Source organism: Muscardinus avellanarius, assembly GCF_963383645.1.
Source record: "Muscardinus avellanarius genome assembly, chromosome: 7".
NCBI lineage: Eukaryota > Metazoa > Chordata > Mammalia > Rodentia > Gliridae > Muscardinus > Muscardinus avellanarius.
In genome coordinates this window covers 4,190,357-4,209,330 of record NC_137793.1, presented here as the reverse complement: position 1 = coordinate 4,209,330, position 18,974 = coordinate 4,190,357, and the positions used below count along the sequence as shown (strand labels likewise).

Sequence of the window (18,974 nt, the reverse complement as noted above, 5' to 3'; positions counted from 1 at the left end):
AACGAAGATCACACAGGTTCGAAGCCAGCCTCAGTTACTTAATGAGGCTCTCAGCAACTAAGTGAAACCCTGTTTCCAAATAAAGTATAAAATAGGTCTGGGAGTATAGCCCGGAGGTGGAAAGCCCCTGAGTTCCACCCCCAGTACCACCACCAAAAAAAAAAAAAAAAAAGTTATTTTATTTTCCGGTACTGGGAATTGAACCCAGGGACATTCTACTTCTGAGCTACACCCCCAGTCCTGTTTTTTATTTTTATTTATGTATGTATTTATTGCAGTAGTGGGAAAGGAAGGTGGAACCCAAGGGCATTCTACCTCCGGGCTACACCCCCAGCCCGATTTTTTAGTCTTTATTTTGAAACGGAATCTCACTGAGTTATGGAGGGCTCACTAATTGGCCGAGGCTGTCCACGAACCGCGATCCTCGTCTCAGCCTCCCAATGCTGGGATTACAAGCGTGCGCGACCACGCCCGGGTATCCTTTATTTTGAAATAGGGTCTCACTTAAGTTGTAGAGGGCCTCACTAAGTAGCTGGGACTGGCCGGGAACCTGCGATCCTCCTGTCTCAGTCTCCCAAGTACTGGGATTGCCGTGACGCCAGGTTAATTTTTTTTAATAGAGTCTCACTGGACTGCGGAGGGTCTGAGTTGCATGGGCTGACAGCGTACCTCAGGCCCCTGTTCAACCATCCAAGTTCTGAGATTACAAGAGCGCCAAGCACGCCCGGCTTTATTTTTTGTTATTGAAACAAAGTCTCCCTAAACGGCTGAGGCTAGCCTCGAGTCTGCGCTCCTCCGGTCTCAGGCTACCAACTACTAAGTAACAAGGATGCCCCACCACGCCGGGCTCCAAAGACGTCAGTGTCTGCTGTAGTTGCACAAGTCTGGCTCTTAAACACATTTCTAAAGAGAACGTTGCGGCTGCAGAACGTTAAAATACGGGCTCATCGAGGCGACCCTAACTCCCGAGCAGGAGGTGAAGTGGTGCAGGTGCTCCAGCCATCCGCTAAGTCCCGAGCCAGGGCGGACGCCCGAAACGCTCGCAGCCGGAAGTGCCTCCGCCCCTAACAAGCATGGCGTCCGCGTGACTTCCGTTCTGCCTTGGCCGGTAGTTGGGCGCCACCGCTTCTCGCGATCCTCCAGTTGCGGTGCTTTTAACTAACGCTCCTCCCCGTTCTTCCGGGGAGGGCGGGGCTACGGAGACGCTGCTGCGTGGCGATTGGCCAAGAGGGCTGGGCGGCCATGCCAGGCTCTGATTGGCCGCCGAGAGGCCACCCGCGCGCAGGAGGGGTGGCGGCCGCCGCGGAGAGCGCCATGGGCCAGACGGCCAAGGTGACAGGGGCTAGGAAGGGAGGCTGCGGTGCCCGCGGGAAGGGGCGTCTCTGGAGGCCGGGGCTCGGGGCCGTCGCCGAGGCCGGTGACCTATCGAGCCGAGGCACGAGCAGGTGCGGGCGATGGCGGCGCCCGGGCAGGTTCTCGCCGCCTGGTGCTGCCCGGGGCGCGGAGTGTGGCCAGGGTGAAAACACGGGCGCCGAGCGCGGCCTGAGCTCCAGTGCACCCCTGCCGAGTGAGGCGCCGCCCCCGAGTCCGCACCTGGGACTAGGCCGAGTCGGAGAGGCCCCTCGGCGGCTGGCATCTCTGGTCCAGCCCCTGCACATCTCTGCGGGCCAGCAGTCAGAGGCAGCCGGCTCTGGCAGCATGTCGGCTCGCTGGAAATAGATGCGCCCCAAGGAAGAAATGGCTGGCTGCAGTATCGGGAAGAAATGCAGGGCTTACGGCTGCTCAGTCCTCCGTGCTGCTGAACTTCTCCGTACTTTTAATTTTTTTTTTTTGTATTGTGGATGGAATCCAGGGGCATTCTACTTCCAAACGACACCCCCAGCCCTTATTATTTTTTGCTTTGAAATAGGGTCTCGCAAGGTTGCTAAGAGTATCACCAAATTGCTGAGGCTGGCCTTGAACCCGAGAACCTCCTATCTCAGCATCCCAAGTACAGCGATCACAGGCGTGCACCACCACATCCATTTTCTCAGCACTTTTTTTTTTTTTTTTGGAGATAGGTTTTACTACGTTGCCCAGACTGATTTTGAAGTTCGGGCTCAAGGGCTGGGACTATAAATGTGCCACCGTGCCCAGCCTACCTCTCAGTTGCAACGTGGCTTCCACACTCTGGGAATATTAAACTGCCTGGGATTCAGCGATGCTGTGTGTGTGTGTGTGTGTGTACTTGTATGCCTGCACTGGGAATGAAGCCAAGGCCTCACACATTCTGTACCATGATGCCTTTAAATACATATTTCTACCAACAATCTCTTGAAGGCAATCTAAGCTTTTATTAACCTCAAAATTCTTCCTTCCTGTACACATTACTCAATTCCAAAGCCATGTCTACATTTTGTGGTGCTCGATACAGCAGCACCCCATTTTTTAGTATTCATTTCCTGGGATTATCTTAACAAAGTCCAGGTTCAGCATTCTTAATCCTAAATTGGAACCCTGATATACTCTGAAATATAAAACTTTCTTTGGGGAAGGGTCTGGGGATAGAACCCGGGGGCATTCGACCTCCAAGCTACAGCCCCCACCCTATTTTTTATTCTTTATTTTGAAACCAGGTCTCACTAGGGATTACAAGCCTGTGCAGCCATGCCTGTCTTTAGTTTGAAACAAGGTCTCGCTGAGTTGCAGAGGGCCTCCCTAAGTAACTGAGGTTGCCTGCAAACCATGATCCGAACTTCTGTCTGTTTCCCAAGTACTGGGATTACAAGTGTGAGCCACCATGCCCGGTTTTGACTGTCATTTTTACTGTTTTGACCCCACTGGGGTGCAGTGGCATTTCATTGTAGTTTAGAATTATATATTCCTTGCCGGGCGTGGTGGCGCACGCTTGTAATCCCAGCACTTGGGAGGCTGAGACAGGAGGATCGCACGGGTTCGAAGCCAGCCTCAGCTACTTAGTAAGGCTTTCAGCAACTTAGTGAGACCCTGTTTCCAAATAAAATATAAAAAAGATCTGGGAGTATAGCCCGGAGGTAGAAAGCCTCTGGGTTCCACCCCCAGTACCACCAAAAAAAAAAAAAAAAAAGAATTATATTTTCCAGAGCTAGGTGTGGTGGCACATGCCACTAATCCCAGTATTTGAGAGGCTGAGAGAGAGAGAGAGAGAGAGGCTGAGTGAGGAGGATTGCAGGTTTGAGGCCAACCTCAGCAACTTAATATGACCCTCAGCAACTTAGTGAAAGCCTGTTTCAAAATAAAAAATAAAGCTGGAGTAGTGGCACACACTTGTAATCTCAGTACTTGGGAGGCTGAGACAGGATTGAAGGGAGGTCAGCCTCAGCAAATAGTGAGAATCTCATCAACCTAGTGAGACTCTGTTTAAAAATAAAAGTAAAATCAGGTTTGGGGGTGCAGGTTGGAGGTAGAATGCTCCTGGGTTCAATCCTCAATGCAGTAAGTAAATAAATAAAAAGTTATTTTGTCAACACTGGTTTTCAGCAGTAGTCTGAAAGATAATTTAAGAAACAAATAGAAAAAGAATACTGTTTAATTTTTATAATACAATTATGTAAAATATAAAAATTTTTCTTATGAAGTCTGAATTCTGATTTTCTTTGCAGGTTTTACAGCTTTTTAAAACATTGCATAGGACCAGACAACAAGTTTTTAAAAATGATTACAGAGCATTAGAAGGTAAATATATATATGTATGTTATATATATGTATGTGTGTGTGTGTGTGCACATATATATATCCTCCTGTTTCAGCTTCCCAAGTACTGGGATTACAAGTGCGAGCCACCATGCCCAGCTCAAAATCTTTTTAAAAAGGGACTAGGGGGTATACCTCCAGGGTAGAGCACCCCTGGGTTCAATTCCCAGTACCACATACTCACAAACTATAAATTCATAATAAATAGCATATAAATTATTGGGTTAAGAATAATTTTTCCTTTAGAAAACCAAGACTATATATATATATATATTTTTTTCCTCTCTCTAGCAGCCAGAATTAAGATAAATGAAGAATTCAAAAGTAACAAGAGTGAGACTTCGCCTAAGAAAATAGAAGAGGTAAGTAATTAAGCCTTTCAATTATAATAAAACTTTTTTTTGGTACTGGGGAGTTAACCTAGGGGTATTCTATTTTCAAACTACACCTCCAAGCCTATGTACATGTGTGTGAGTGTGTGTGTGTGTGTGTGTGTGTGTACATACATGTATATAATATTTATCTATAAATATTTTATATGTATATATTTTGAGGTACTGGCAATGGAACCCAGGGGCAGTCTACTCTGAGCTGTACCCCCAGCCCTATTTTTTATTCTTCATTTTGAATCAGGGTCTCACTGAGTTGCAAGGGACCTCACTAAGTAGCTGAGGCTGGCTGCTAACCATGATCCTCCTCAGCCTCCAGGATGCTGGGATTATAAGTGTGTGCCACTACACCTGGCGCATATATATATATATATATATATATATATATATATATATATATATATATATATATATGATCGTGGTTTGCGGACAGCTTCAGTGCTTAGCGAGGCCCTTCACAACTCAAAAAGAAAGCCGGGGCAGGTGTCAGGCGTGGTGGCCACACTTGTAATCCCCGCGCTTGGGAGGCTGAGACAGGAGGATTGCGCAGGTTCGAAGCCAGCCACGCTGGCTTAAGAGACCCTGTTTCCAAATAAAAAAGTATAAAAATAGGTCTGGGAGTGTAGCCTGGGGAACCCCAGTACCACACACACACAAAAAAGAAAGCCGGGCTGGGCGTGGTGGTGCATGCTTGAAATCCCAGCATTTTGGGGCCTCCGAGGCCAGGATTGGAGCCCGCCAAGGGGTAAGGCCGGTGCTGGGGCTAGTGAGGCCAGGATCGGAGCCTGCCGTGAGGCAAGGCCGGTGCTGCGGCCTCCGAGGCCAGGATAGGAGCCAGACGAGGGGTTATTTTGGTGTGGGGGCCAGAGAGGCCAGAATCCGGGCCTCCCATGAGGCAAGGCCGCTGCTTGAGCCAGCGAGGTCGGGATCAGAGTCCTCCGGGTGGCCAGGCCGTCAAGAGTGGGATCGGAACTTGCAATGCGGAATGCACAGAGAAATATCACAGAAAATAAAAACCAGATGCTTCCCCTAATTAGCAAAAACTAGGAGGAAAGGGGTAACAGGAGGAGGTCGAGTTATAGAAAGGGCCCTATAGCGAAGCAATTAAGGTGACCAATTAGAGGGGATGGGATGGGGAAGGATGGAACCTCTTTAAAACTCATGAGGTACATAATCAAATGTATCAAAGATAATCACCAATCAAGCATGGGATCGAGGAAGGGGGAGGGAATGGGATGGAGACTGGATGAGGGCTAATTGGATGATGTGTGCTTATATATCCTCTCAAGTCTTGTATTCCAATGTATTGTATGATTACAATGCACCAATAAAAATATAATTAAATAAATAATAAAAATGACAGAGCAGAAAAAAAAATCCCAGCATTTGGAAGGCTGAGACAGGAGGATCATGGTTCGCGGACAGCCTCAGCTACTTAGTGAGGCCCTCTGCAATTTAGTGAGACCCTGTTTCAAAATAAAGAATAAAAAATAGGTCTGGGGGTGTAGCTCAGAGATGAAATGCCCCTGGTTCCATCCCCAGGGGAACAACAACAACAAAAAAAGCTGGGCGTGGTGGTACTCGCCCATGGGAGTGCCACCATTCAGAGACAAGAGGCAGAGACAAGAGGATCAGATCGTAGGTTCGCAGCCGGCCTCAGCACCTTGGTGAGGCCCTCTGCAACTTAGTAAGACTCTATTTTCAAATAAAAAATAAGATAAAATAGGGCCGTGGGAGTGGTTCAGAGTTAGAATGCCCCTGGGTTCAATTCCCAGCACCACACATACACAAAGATATTATAGAAAAACTATAGTTTAAAAAAATAGTACATTCTCCGGGCGTGGTGGCGCACGCTTGTAATCCCCGGGCTTGGGAGGCTGAGACAGGAGGATCGCACAGGTTCGAAGCCAGCCTCAGCTACTTAGTGAGGCTCTCAGCAACTTAGTGAGACCCTGTTTCCAAACAAAGTATAAAATGGGTCTGGGAGTGTAGCCCGGAGGTAGAAAAGCCCCAGTACCACCAAAAAAAAAAAAAAAATAGTACATTCAAGCCAGGCGTGGTGGCACACTCTTGTAATCCCAGTACTTGGGAGGCTGAGACAGGAGGATCCCAGGTTCTTGGCCAGCCTCGGTTACTTAGGGAGGCCCTTTGCAACTGAGTGAGACCCTGTTTCAAAATAAAGAATAAAATAGGGCTGAGGGTGTAGCTCAGAGGTAGAAAACCCAGTACTGGAAAAAAACAAAAACAAATAATACATTCATAAGAAAGCCTAAAATTTATTTTTGTTTGTTTTCTTAATAGCTAATGAAAATAGGTTCCGATGTTGAACTGTTACTCAGAACATCTGTTATACAAGGTATTCATACAGACCACAATACGCTGAGTAAGTAAAATTAAAATTATTTCTTTTTACAGTGTGTGTGTGTGTGTGTGTGTGTGTTGTGTGTGTGTGTGTGTGTGTGTGTGGTTCTGGGGGTTGAACCACGCATTCTCCCTCAGAGCTACACCGCAGCCTTTTAAATTTTTTGTTTGTTTGTTTTGAAACAGGATCTTACAAGTTGTTCAGTTTTACTAAATTGCTGAGGCTCGTCTCAAACCTGCAATCTTCCTGTCTCAGCCTCCCATGTACTGGGATTACAGGTGTGTGCCACCGTGCCCGGCATTGAACCCAGGGACATTCTCCCTCTAAGCTATATCTACGGCTCTATTATTTTTATTATTATTATTATTTTTTTTTTGCAGTATTGGGAATGGATCCGAGGGGCATTCTACCTCTGAGCTACACCTCCAACCCTATGTTTTAATTCTTTGTTTTGAAACAGGATCTTACTAAGTTGCAGAAGCGCTCACTAAATAGCTGAAGCTGGCCTTGAACCTGTCATCCTCCTGTCTCGGCCTCCCAAGTACTGGGATTACAAAAGTGCATCACCGTCTCTGGTGAGCAAGACCTTATTTTAAATAAAAAATAATGTAGCTCAGACGTAGAACATCCTTGAGTTTCATCACCAATAGCGCACGTGCACACACACACACACACACACATACACCCCAAAATAAAATAGCTGGGGGTGCAGGTTGGAGGTAGACTGACCCTGAGTTCAATCCCAGTAAAAAAAAAAATACTATATTTGCTTTCTGTATAAATATAACTCAGATCTATTAAGTTCTGGTAAATTCTCATTAACTAAAAATAACCTCAAAAGCCCTATGAGGATTATACTACTAGGTATGAAGGTATATTATCATGAGTCATTAAGACATGGGCTGGGCGTGGTGGCGCACGCTTGCAATCCTAGTACTTGGGAGGCTGAGTCAGGAGAATTGCAGGTTCACAGCCAGCCTCAGCTACTTAGTGAGGCCCTCCGCAACTTAGTGAGGCCCTGTTTCAAAATTAAAGAATAGCCGGGCGTGGTGGCGCACACCTGTAATCCCTGCACTTGGGAGGCGGAGACAGGAGGATCGCGCTGGTTCGAAGCCAGCTGCACTGGTTTAAGAGACCCTGTTTCCAAAAATAAAAAAGTATAAAATAGGTCTTGGAGGGTAGCCCGGAAGTAGAAGGGTTTCCAGGAACCCCAGTACCACCAAAAAATAAATAAATAAATAAAAATTAAAGAATAAAAAATAGGGCTGGGAGTGTTCCTCAGAGGTAGAATTCCCCTAGGTTCCATCCCCAGTACTATAAAAATTATGGTATGTAATGCAAGATTACAGACTAATTAGTGAATCACAAACTCCAGAAACAGATGCCTGTACACACCACGATTTGTTGTTTTTATGACAAATCTAGACCTAAAGAACAGTAGGGGGAAAGTTGTCATTTTTATAACTTCATTAGACTGTAATGGATAATGATTTTGTGTGTGTGTGGGGGGAGTTTGGGGATGGATGCCAGGAGCATTCTACCTCCAAGCTACACCCCCCTGTCCCAATACTGGAGATGGAACCCAGGGGCATTCCACCTCTGAGTGACACCCCCAGCCCGATTTTTTATTCTTTATTTTGAAACAGGGTCTCACTAAGTTGCTGAGGGCCTCACTAAGCAGCTGAGGCTGGCCACGAACTGCGATCCTCCTGTCTCAGCCTCCCGAATGCTGGGATCACAAGCATGTGTACCACGGCCGGCTTCAGCCCCAGTTCTATTTTTATTCTTTTGAAACAGGGTCTCACTGAGTTGCAGAGGACCTCACTGAGTAGCTGAGGCTGTCCACAAACCATGATCCTCCTGTGTCAACCGCCCAAATGCTGGGATTACAAGTGTGCACCACCATGCCCAGCCAAATAAAAATTACTTTTTAAATGATAGTTAAGCTTAGCATGATGGTACATGCTTATAATTCCAATACTTGGAAGGGTGAGACAGGAGGATCACAGGTTTGAAACCAGCCTCAGCAACCTAGTGAGGTACTCAGCAACTTAGTGAGACCCTGTTTACAAATAAAATAAAATAGCTCCAAGGGTGTAGCTAGAAGCTAGAAGGCCCCTGGGTTCCATCCCCAATACCAAAAAGAAAGAAAAAAATAAAAGATGCAGTTAATATGACCCAAGTAGATAGGGCTTTTTCGGGGACAAAAGTACAGGAAATAAGCCGTGTTCTCCATGCAGCGCCTTATCAAAGAACTGGTGACTTCAATAACTTACTGCTATTATAACACTGGTATCTAATGTAGAGAGCAAAGTCAGGGATTTTACAATCAATAAAATAAAACTACAGTGGAAAGTAGCTTGTAGTATGTAAATACACCTGTGGTTCATTTGGCCCAATTGAGGTGTTGGCAGTTCATGAATACAGAGAAGTCCAGTGTTTAGGTCTCGGGGTTCCAGAGACCTCCTCCTAAGCTGAGCTGGTGACCGGCTGCGGTAGTAGACTTCTGATAGGCTCCTAGTTATTTCTGACTCTTTGAATGTCTTTGCTTTGACCCAGGGATTGTCCTCTGCACAGATTCTAAATCCCCAGGGTAGATAAAGGGAAGGCAGGCCCTCGGTTGCCTTGGTGCCTCCGCACAAACATACCGATGTGGACAAACATACCAAGGCGGGCCACACTTACTCAGAAGTGACCTTGAGCTGGGCGTGGTGGTGAACAATGGTACCTGGTACTTGTGAGGCTGACACGAGGATCGCAGGTTCACAGCCAGCCTCAGTCACTTTATTTTTTTGGTTTTTTGCAGTACTGGAGATGGAACCTAGGGGCCTTCTACCTCCCAGCTACACCTCCAGACCTAGTTAATATTTTATTTGGAATCAGGGTTTCACTAAGCTGCTGAGGCTGGCTTTATTTTTTTATTTTTTATTTTTTTGAGGGTCTGGGGATGGAACCCAGAGGCATTTGACCTTCAAGCTACACCCCCTGCCCAATTTTTTATTCTTTATTTTGAAACAGGGTCTCACTGAGTTGCGGAGGGCCTCACTAAGTAGCTGAGGCTGGCCGCAAACCTCAGTCCTCTGGTCTCAGCCTCCCAAATGCTGGGATTACAAGGGTGCGCCACCACACCCAGCTTTCTGAGGCTGGCTTTGAACTTGCGATGCTTCTGTCTCAGTCTCCCAAGTACTGGAATTACAAGCATGCACCACCTATTTTTTTATTCTTTATTTTGAAACAGGGTCTCACTAAGTTGCAAAGGGCCTCACTAAGTAGCTGAGGCTGTCCATGAACCGCGATCCTCCTGTCTCAGCCTTAAATGCTGGGATTACAAGCGTGCGCCACCATGCCTGGCCAGCCTCAGTAATTTAGTGAGGCCCTCCGCAGTTTAGTGAGACCCTGTTTCAAAATAAAGAATAAAAACTAGGGCTGGGGGTGGGGGTAGTGCAGAGGTAGAATGCCCCTGGATTTAATCCCCAGTACTGCAAAGGGGGGGGGAGGGAGGGAGGGAGAGAGAGAAAGAAGAATAAGAAGGAGGAGAGGAGGAGGAAGAGGAGGAGGAGGAGGAGGAGGAGGAGGAGGAGGAGGAGGAGGAGGAGGAGGAGAAATAAAGAAACCACCTTGCGGGACAGAGCAGCTCAGCTGGCAGTCTGGCCGCAGGAACAGGTTCTGGGAAGCCTCCGCCAGCGCAGGGCAGGTTAGGAGCTGAGGTTCTGGTAGCACGTGACTTGTAGCCGCCTGTGTTCCTTGAGGGCAAAAATGGGGGCAGATTCCTCTAGCGCCCCATAGGGGGAGCAGCGGCTTTTGCTCAGAGACCAGCTGTGGGGCGTGGCCTTGGGCCTGGGCCTGGAAGCGGGTCCCCAGCCTGCAGGATCCTTTAGCTCTCACGGTAACCTGCTAATGATGGCCTTTTCTGCTTCATCTATTGTTACTTGTAACTAAGAAGTTATTTCAAGAAGTAGAACCGAAGATTACGCAATTTAAACTGAAAGTAGGTGGATGGGAGGCAAGGATAGAGGGGAGTGTGGTTATCATGGACCTAACTAATACAGGCTTTCAGCTCTGACTCTTGGGGCGCTAAGACATAGGGTCAGCCAGGTGTGCTGGTGCACGCCTGTAATCCAGTACTTGGGAGGCTGAGAAAGGAGAATCGCAGGTTTGAGGACAGCCTCAGCTATATACTGAGACTCAACAACCTAGTGAGACCCTGTTTCCAAAGAAAAATAAAATAGGACTGCGAGTATAGCGCCCCACGCCCAACTTCTTTTTGTTTTTGCAGTACTAGGGATGGAACTCAGGGGCATTCTACCTCCGAACTACACCCTCAGCCCTATTTTATTTATTTATTTATTTATTTATTTATTTATTTATTATTTTTTGTGGTACTGGGGGTGGAACCCAGGGGCTTTTCTACCTCTGAGCTATACTCCCAGATCAGTTTCATACTTTATTTGGAAACAGGGTCTCATTAAGTTGCTGAGAGCTTCACTAAGCAGCTGAGACTGGCTTCGAACGTGTGTGATCCTCCTGTCTCAGCCTCCAAAGTGCTAGAATTACAAGAATGCTCCACCATGCCTGGCTTCCTGTATGTTTTTATATAATCTGAAATGAGACTTTCATTAAATGTCTCCTATTATAACCGAAGATTCCTCCTTAGATGTCAACTGAAACACAATCTCCCTGGAAGATTTACCTTAAGGCATGTTATTTAAAATGGTTGTAACGGTGCACACCTGTAATCCCAGTACTTGGGAAGGAGACCAGAGGATTGCCAGTCTGAGGACAGCCTCAAACTACCAAGACCCTGTTTTAAAATATGAAATAAGAAGCTGGGATGTAGCTCAGTGGCAAAGCACGTGCTTTGCAGGTGTGGTGCTATGGGTTCAATCCCCAGTTTTAAAAAGATGAAAAAAAGAACCCCTTTATTTACTTATTGATTTTGTGTGTGTGGTACTGGGGATGGAACCCAGGGGCTTCCTACCTCCGGGCTATACTCCCAGACCTATTTCATACTTTATTTGGAAACAGCGTCTCACTGAGTTGCTGAGAGCCTCACTCAGGAGCTGAGGCTGGCTCCGAACCTGTGCCATCCTCCTGTCTCAGCCTCCCAAACATGGGGATTACAAGCGTGCGCCACCACACTTTAAAATATGAAATAAAATCAGACTGGGAGGTGGAGCTTGAAGGTAGAATGCCTCTTGATTCAATCCCCTGAACCAACAGAAACAAACAAACAAAAAAACCAGAAACATGACATTTTACCATCCTAATGTAAGGGGAGCCGGGCATGGTGGCTCATTCCTGTAGTCACGTTGCTTGGGAGGCTGAGACAGGAGGATCAGAGGTTTGGGCCAGCCGTAGCAACTTAGTGTGGCTCTCAGCAACTTAGCAAGATACTTGCAAAATAAAAAGCTAGGGTGTAGCTAGGGGGTAGGACGTCCCTGGGTTCAATCCTCAGTACCAAGAATACATTGGGGAGGGGAAAAATGAGTACGCCTGCGTATAATTCTAATTTAATAATTAGATAACAGTAATTCCTACTTTAATCGTTTTAATTCTCCTCTCTTTTTGCTTTTCTTTTAGAATTGGTACCTAGGAAAGACCTTCTTATAGAGAATGTACCATATTGTGATGCACCAACTCAGAAGCAATGAACTTTGTAGAAAAAACAAGGCTTTGTACTTTTTAATTTAAAAATATATAACTGATAATCATCCTAGGAATGCAGATTTTCTTCTTCTGAACTAACATTGAAAATGAGTGAATTAAAGAATAGCTTCAGAATTAACTTTCACATCAAACGGACATTGCTAAGAACTTGCAACATACAGCCGGGCACGGCGGGCACGCTTGTCATCCCCACGCTCGGGAGGCGGGGTCAGGAGGAGCGCGCTGGCTTAGGAGACCCTGTTTCCAAATAAAAATATAAAATAGGTTTGGGAGTGTAGCCCAGTGGTAGAAGAGCCCCAGTACCACCAAAAAAAAAAAAAAAAAAAAAAAGAACTTGCAATATATATAGCTAAGAGTGTGTGTGTGTGTGTGCGCGTGTTGTGGCAGTGCTGGGGACAGCCAAGGGCTTTACCACTGAGCTACATCGTACTCAGCCTCATAGTTAAGTTTTATTAAAGGAAATTGGAGAAAACAACTCATTTTCATTGAAAATCCACCTTTACGAGATGCAATCCATGCTTCGGGAGGGGTTTCATATTCTCCTCTGACCTTGAGGAGAATGCCAGTCTTGCCACAGCTATTTGAGAATTCAGCGTGTGAACAAGTTGGTAAGTTTTATTCCCATGGGAAATGCAATTATTAGGTATAAATTTTTAGATTAAATTGATTTTTGTAACAAAATTATTACGTCAGAGGGGGGGAAAAATCACAGCATCTGCCAGCTCTCCACAGAAGGTAGCCTTTGCTCTCAGAGCACTGGGGTGATTTCTGTTACTAGTAAATAGTTATACAGTTTCTTTCTAGAGGTAGAGTATCTCTGTGTTCTAAAAAAGACATTTTAAAGCGGTCTTCTGAAGATAAGATGTCAGAATCACCTAAGGTCACTGTGAAATAAAGAAATGCCGTGTTTGTGCGCTCCCGATCGGGCTGTCTGTGGCTTGGTGGAATTAGCTGTGTTGAGAGCACAGGTAGACTTCGCCGTGAAGACGTCACCAACGGCCGTATCCTCTGTTTTAATGAGACGCGTCCTCTGCAGTCCTGTCCCCACTGACACTGGCAGCTCGCGAGCCTGGGCTCTGCTGTCTAATGCTAGGAGCTAGAAAAGCGTGTTTGATGTTTTCGCTTCTCTTTTATCCGAGCACCTCTGCCTTCTGTTTTCTCAGTGATCAGTGTGTCCTTTCCCATTTACTGATGAGTGGTCTCCCAATGAATGACACAAGGTTTTAAATTTTTGCAAGATTTTCAAGGCAATTTTTGTTTGTTGACAAAATATATTGGTATGTCCATACTGGATGTAAAATGCCATATTGGAAAATAATTTAATTCTAGGAAATAAAAAATTATCAAAATTAGACATAGTATACTTACTCTTATACATATTACATATACATATATCTTTTGTGTGAATACCTGGGATTGAAGCCAGAGGCATTCAACCTCTGAGCTATAACCCCAATCCATTTGATTATTTATTTTTATTTATTTATTTATTTATTTATTTATTGGTGCTGGGGGTGCAACCCAGGGGCATTCTACCTCCAAGCTACATTCCCAGCCCTATTTTTTTTATCCTTTGTGTGTGTGTGTGTGTGTGTGTGTGTGTGTGTGTGTGTATGGTACTAGGGATGGAACCCAGGGGGCTTTCTACCTCTGAGCTACACCCCCAGCCCTATTTTTTTATTCTCTATTTTTTCATACAGGGTCTCACTGAGTTGCAAAACGCCTCACTAATAGTAGCTGAGGCTGGCCTTTAACTGCGATCCTCCTGTCTCAGCGTCCCAAATGCTGGGATTACAAGCGTGCACCACCACACCGGGCTTTATCCTTTATTTTGAAACAGGGTCTCACTAAGTTGCAAAGAGCCTCACTAAGTAGCTGAAGCTGAGCCGGGCGTGGTGGCGCACGCTTGTAATCCCAGCATTTGAGAGGCTGAGACAGGAGGATCCTGGTTCACAGACAGCCTCAAGTACTTAGTGAGGCCCTTTGCAACCCAGTAAGACCCTGTTTCAAAATAAAAAATAGGGCTGGGGGTATAGTTCGGAGGTAGAATGCCCCTGGGTTCCATCCCCAGTACCACCAAAAATAGTAGCTGAGGCTGGCCGCAAACCTGTGATCCCGTCTCAGCCTCTCAAGTACTGGGACTACAAGCGTGAACCACCATGCCCGGCTTTATTTTGAAACAAGGTCTTGCTAGTCTAATGAGAGTCTCACTACTTGCTGAGGCTGTCCTTGAACCTGTGATTCTGTCTCAGCCTCCCAATTACTGAGATTATAAGTAATTGGGAGTCCAGTGATATTTATTATGAGTGTGTGTGTGTGTGTGTGTGTATGTGCATGTGTAGTTCTGGGAATTGAATCCAGAGGCATTCTATCTATGAGCTATACTGTCCTTTTTAACTTTTATTTATTTATTTATTTGTGGTACTGGGGATTGAACCCAGGGGCATTCTACCTCCGAGCTAAACTCCCAACCCTATTTTTCATTTTTTATTTTGGAACAAGGTCTAAGCTGTGCAGGGCCTCACTAAGTAGCTGAGGTTGGCCGCGAACCTGCGATCGTCCTGTCTCAGCCTCCCAAGTACAGGATTCCAGGCATGCGCCCCCACACCTGGCCCAGAAATCTTTGAATTGTTCTTCAGAGCTGTACCAGTTTCTACTCTAGTCAACAGTGAGCAAGTGACCCCATTTCTCTGCGTCTTCACGGGGAGGGTAATGTGGGACTTTCCTTGTTCTCGTCAAACTGATGGGTGGGAAACGATACGCTTTCATTCGCCTCTCCTGGTTACTAGCGAGGCAGATGGTCTCGGCGTTTATCGGCCATGGTAGGGTTCCATGATGAATGTGCGCAAATGTCCTTCACCCGCTTTTGTTACTGGAGTATTCGGCTTCTTACCAATCCTGCATACACTCTAGATTCTAATTCTTTATCACTTGTCTGTGATGTTAACATCTTCCAATATGTGACTTGTTTTCGCTCTGCTTATGACAGACTTGGGTGGATCACGGATGTCTGTGGCTGGTAAAAGATTATTTCTAGGTGTGTCTAGAGATTAGCAATTGGAACTGGTGGGCTCGGTGAGGAATGTTGCTCTTGCCTGGAATCCCAGATACTCGGGAGGCTGAGCCAGGAGGATCCTACACTGAGGCTGGTCAGAGACATTTAGCAAGACTCAAGAAGGGCTTGGGGAGCCAGACATGGTGGTATATGTCCGTAATCCCAGTATTTGGAGCTTGGGACAGGAGGAATCCAGGTTTGAGGACAGCCTCAGCAGCTTGTGAGATGCTCAACAACCCAGTGAGACTCTGTTTCAAAACAAAAAAAGGTCTAGAACGCCCCTGAGTTCAAGCCCCAGAACACACACCTATGCATACAAAGGGCTGAGGGCGTAGCTCAGTGCTAGAATGCCCCTGGATTCGACCCCTGGTACTACAAAAACAAAACAAAACAATACCAATTTCACCATGAGGGTGGGCATCGCGTGCGTGTGTGTGTGTGTGTGTGTGTGTGTGTGTGTGTGTGTTTATGCCATACTAGGAATTGAACCCAAGGACATTCTACTTCCCAGCTACACCCCCAGTCCTATTTTTCATTCTTTATTTTGAAACAGGGTTTAAGTTACCAAGGGCCTCACTAGGTAGTTGAGGCTGGCCGGAAACCTGAGATCCTCCTGTCTCAGCCTCCCAAGCGTGCGCCACCATGCCTGGCAATCATCCAATATATCGAAGGCTGGAATAGAACGAAAAAGTGGAGGAAGAGTGAACTTGCTTTCTGCCTGAGCTAAGACATCCTCTGTCTTCCGACATTGCTGCCCTGGTTCTCGGGTTTCCCACTCAGAACAGTACTTACCCCATCAGCCCTTATTCTAAGCCTTTGTGCTCAGACTGAGTCACACCACCAGCTTTCCTGGTTCTCCATCTTGAAGGTGGCAGAACTGTTTGGCTCCTGTAACTGCATAAGCCAGTTCCTATAATGGAGCCAGTTCTTATTTAGCCCGTAGATGGAGAGAGTAAATAGAGATACAGGGAGAGCCTAGTAGCTCAGCCTGGTGCTCTAGAGCGCTCCGGATTTTGTTTTGTTAGCAGTGGGGGATTTTTTGTTTGTTTGTTTTTTGCTTTATTTTTGTGGTACTGGGAATTCAAGCCAGGGGCATTCTACCACTGAGCTGCACCCCAGCCCTATTTTATTTTATTTGAAACAGGGTCTAGCTAAGGTATAGAGGGCCCCACTAAGTTGCTGAAGCTGCCACAAACTTACAATTCTCCTGTCTCAGCCTCCCAAATCCTGGCTCCTTGATATTTTGAATCAGGGTCTCACTAAGTTGCTGAGGCTGGTCTTGAACTTGCAGGCCTCCTGTCTCAGCCTCGCAAGTACTGTGATTACGGATGTGTGCCACCACGCCTGGCTTAATACGATGTTGAAAACTAGCAGATTTATGAACTGAGGTCAGGAGCTTAGTTCTGGACGTGCCTTGAGCTGACTGTTAGCCAAGCAGAAAAGACGGAAGGGCACTTTGTGTAACTTCTGGAGTCCAGTAAGTGATGGGAGCTGGAGTTGTCTGGGTCGTTGGCACAGACAAAGTACTTAAAATCAGGATGTTAGAGAAGACATATCGAGGATTAGGACTTGATACAAGAGCTAGAGAAAATTCTGGTAGTGTTGGAAGATAAACAAGGAAAATGTGGAACGAAAGTCAGCTAACCGTGACTCACGGGCCACTTCTCACTTGCTGACTGTGTTGTTTTTGTGTTGCTGGGGATCGAACACACGGGCATTCTGTTGCTGCTGAGCTCCCCTCCTGCCCTATTTTTTTTTTTTTGCTACTGAGGGTTGAACCCAGAGACATTCTACCTTCAAGTTATACCCCAACCTGATTTATTTCTTTTTGTTTTGTTTTGTTGCGGGTCTGGGGACGGAACCCAGGGGCATTTGACCTCCAAGCTACACTCCCTGCCCTATTTTTTATTCTTTATTTTGAAACGGGGTCTCACTAAGTTGCAGAGGGCCTCACTAAGTTGCTGAGGCCGATCCTCCGGTCTCCGCCTCCCAAATGCTGGTACTACAAGCGTGCGCCACCACGCCCGGCCCAATTTTATTTATTTGGAAACAGAGTCTCACTAAGTTGCAGAGGGCCTCACTAAAGTGGTTGAGGCTGGCTTCGAACCTGCGATCCTCCTGTCTCAGCCTCCCAAGTACTGGGATTGCAGGCATGTGCTACCATGCTTGGCTTGCTGTTTTTGTTTTTGTTTTTTTATAAGTCAGAGGTTCTTGCAACTGTCATGGTACGTTTTCACGTCTCCTTAGAGCCACTTACACACTCCCATAGCAGAGTCAAGGAATTGCAACAGCAACGATAGGTCCACAGCGTCCAGAGTCTCCAGCCGGCCCCTGTGTAGAGACCTAGAGGCCATTTCATTGCAAGGGCATCTCCTTTGCCTGCTGCTGCTGACAGCGCCAGCACCATTTGTACTGAGAACTGCTGATTGGATTTAGCAGCCTTGCTGCGCCTTGGTTGACTGGCAGGAGAGTTGCAGGAAAATCACTGGAGAAACAGTCTACGCTCACGCTGATTCTCCCTGAATCGACGTATAACGTCATTGTAAGTACAAACAGGATTCAAATAGGAAGTGTGTGTGTGTGTGTGTGTGTGTGTGTGTGTGTGGCTTTTAGTAACTAATCTAAAACTTATTCAAAAATTTATCGGGGATTGTACCATGCCCTGCTTAAAACCAAGGTTTGTTGTTGTTGTTGTTGTTGTTGTTGTTGTTTGCGGTACTGGGGATGGAACCCAGGGGAACTCTAGTCTAGGAGCTACACCCCAGCCTATTTTCTATTCTTTATTTTATTTTATTTATTTATTTTTGTGGTACTGGGGGTGGAACCCAGGGGCTTTTCTACCTCTGGGCTATACTCCCAGACCTTTTTTTTTTATTCTTTATTTGTGAACAGGGTCTCACTAAATTGCTGAGAGCCTCACTAAGTAGCTGAGGCTGGCTTTGAACCTGCGATCCTCCTGTCTCAGCCTCCTAAGCGGGGGGAATACAAGCGTGCGCCACCATGCCTGGCCTATTCTTTATTTTGAAACAGGATCTCAGTGAGTTGCAAAGGACTTTACTAAGTAGCTGAGGCTGGCCGCGAACCGGGATCCTCCTGTCTCAGCCTCCCGAATGCTGGGATGACAAGTGTGCGCCACCAGGCTGGGCTGGCCTAAAACCAGTTTTAAAAATAAAAATTCAGTTGGGCTTGGTGGCACACGCTTGTCATCCCAGCATTCAGGAGGCTGAGATGGGAGGATCGCCGTTCGCAGACAGCCTCAGCTACTTAGTAAGGGCCTCCTTAACTTAGTGAGACCCTGTTTCAAAATAAAGAATAAAAAATAGGACGGGGGTGTAGCTAGAAGGTAGAATGCCCCTGGCTTCCATCCCCAGACCCACAAAATAAATAAATAAATAAATGAATAAATAAATAAATAAAATATTCAAGTCAGACTTGGAGCACACCTATAATCCCAGTACTTGGGAGGCCGAGACAGGAAGATCACAGGCCCAAGTACAGACTCACCAAGAAATGAGACTCATCAACCTAGGGAGACCTTGTTTCCAAAATAAAATGAAAATAATGGCCGGGCGTGGTGGGCACGCTTGTAATCCCTGCGCTTGGGAGGCGGAGACAGGAGGATCGCGCAGGTTCGAAGCCAGCCGTGCTGGCGTAAGAGACCCTGTTTCAAAAATATAAAATAGGTCTGGGAGTGTAGCCCGGAGGAAGAAGGGCTTCCAGGAACCCCAGTACCACCAAAAAAAAAAAAAAGAAAGAAAAGAAAAGAAAAGGGGGGTTAGGTGTAACTCAG

The 18,974-nt window shown here is 46.3% G+C and overlaps 1 protein-coding gene across 2 annotated transcripts; it reads left to right on the top strand.

Annotated features, from left to right (window-relative positions):
- Positions 1-1,314: 1,314 nt before the first annotated feature.
- LYRM7 (LYR motif containing 7) lies at positions 1,315-12,113 on the top strand (the record flags this gene model as incomplete). Of its 2 annotated transcripts, none has more annotated exons than XM_080698194.1 (5): positions 1,315-1,332; positions 3,621-3,693; positions 4,006-4,073; positions 6,402-6,483; positions 12,043-12,113. In XM_080698194.1, the coding sequence occupies 5 exons, from the start codon at positions 1,315-1,317 to the stop codon at positions 12,111-12,113; spliced, it is 312 nt and encodes a 103-aa protein (XP_080554320.1). The 2 variants fall into 2 exon arrangements, with proteins under 2 accessions (XP_080554320.1, XP_080554319.1); XM_080698193.1 differs by having other exon boundaries at positions 4,003-4,073.
- Between the last annotated feature and the right edge of the window lie 6,861 nt (positions 12,114-18,974).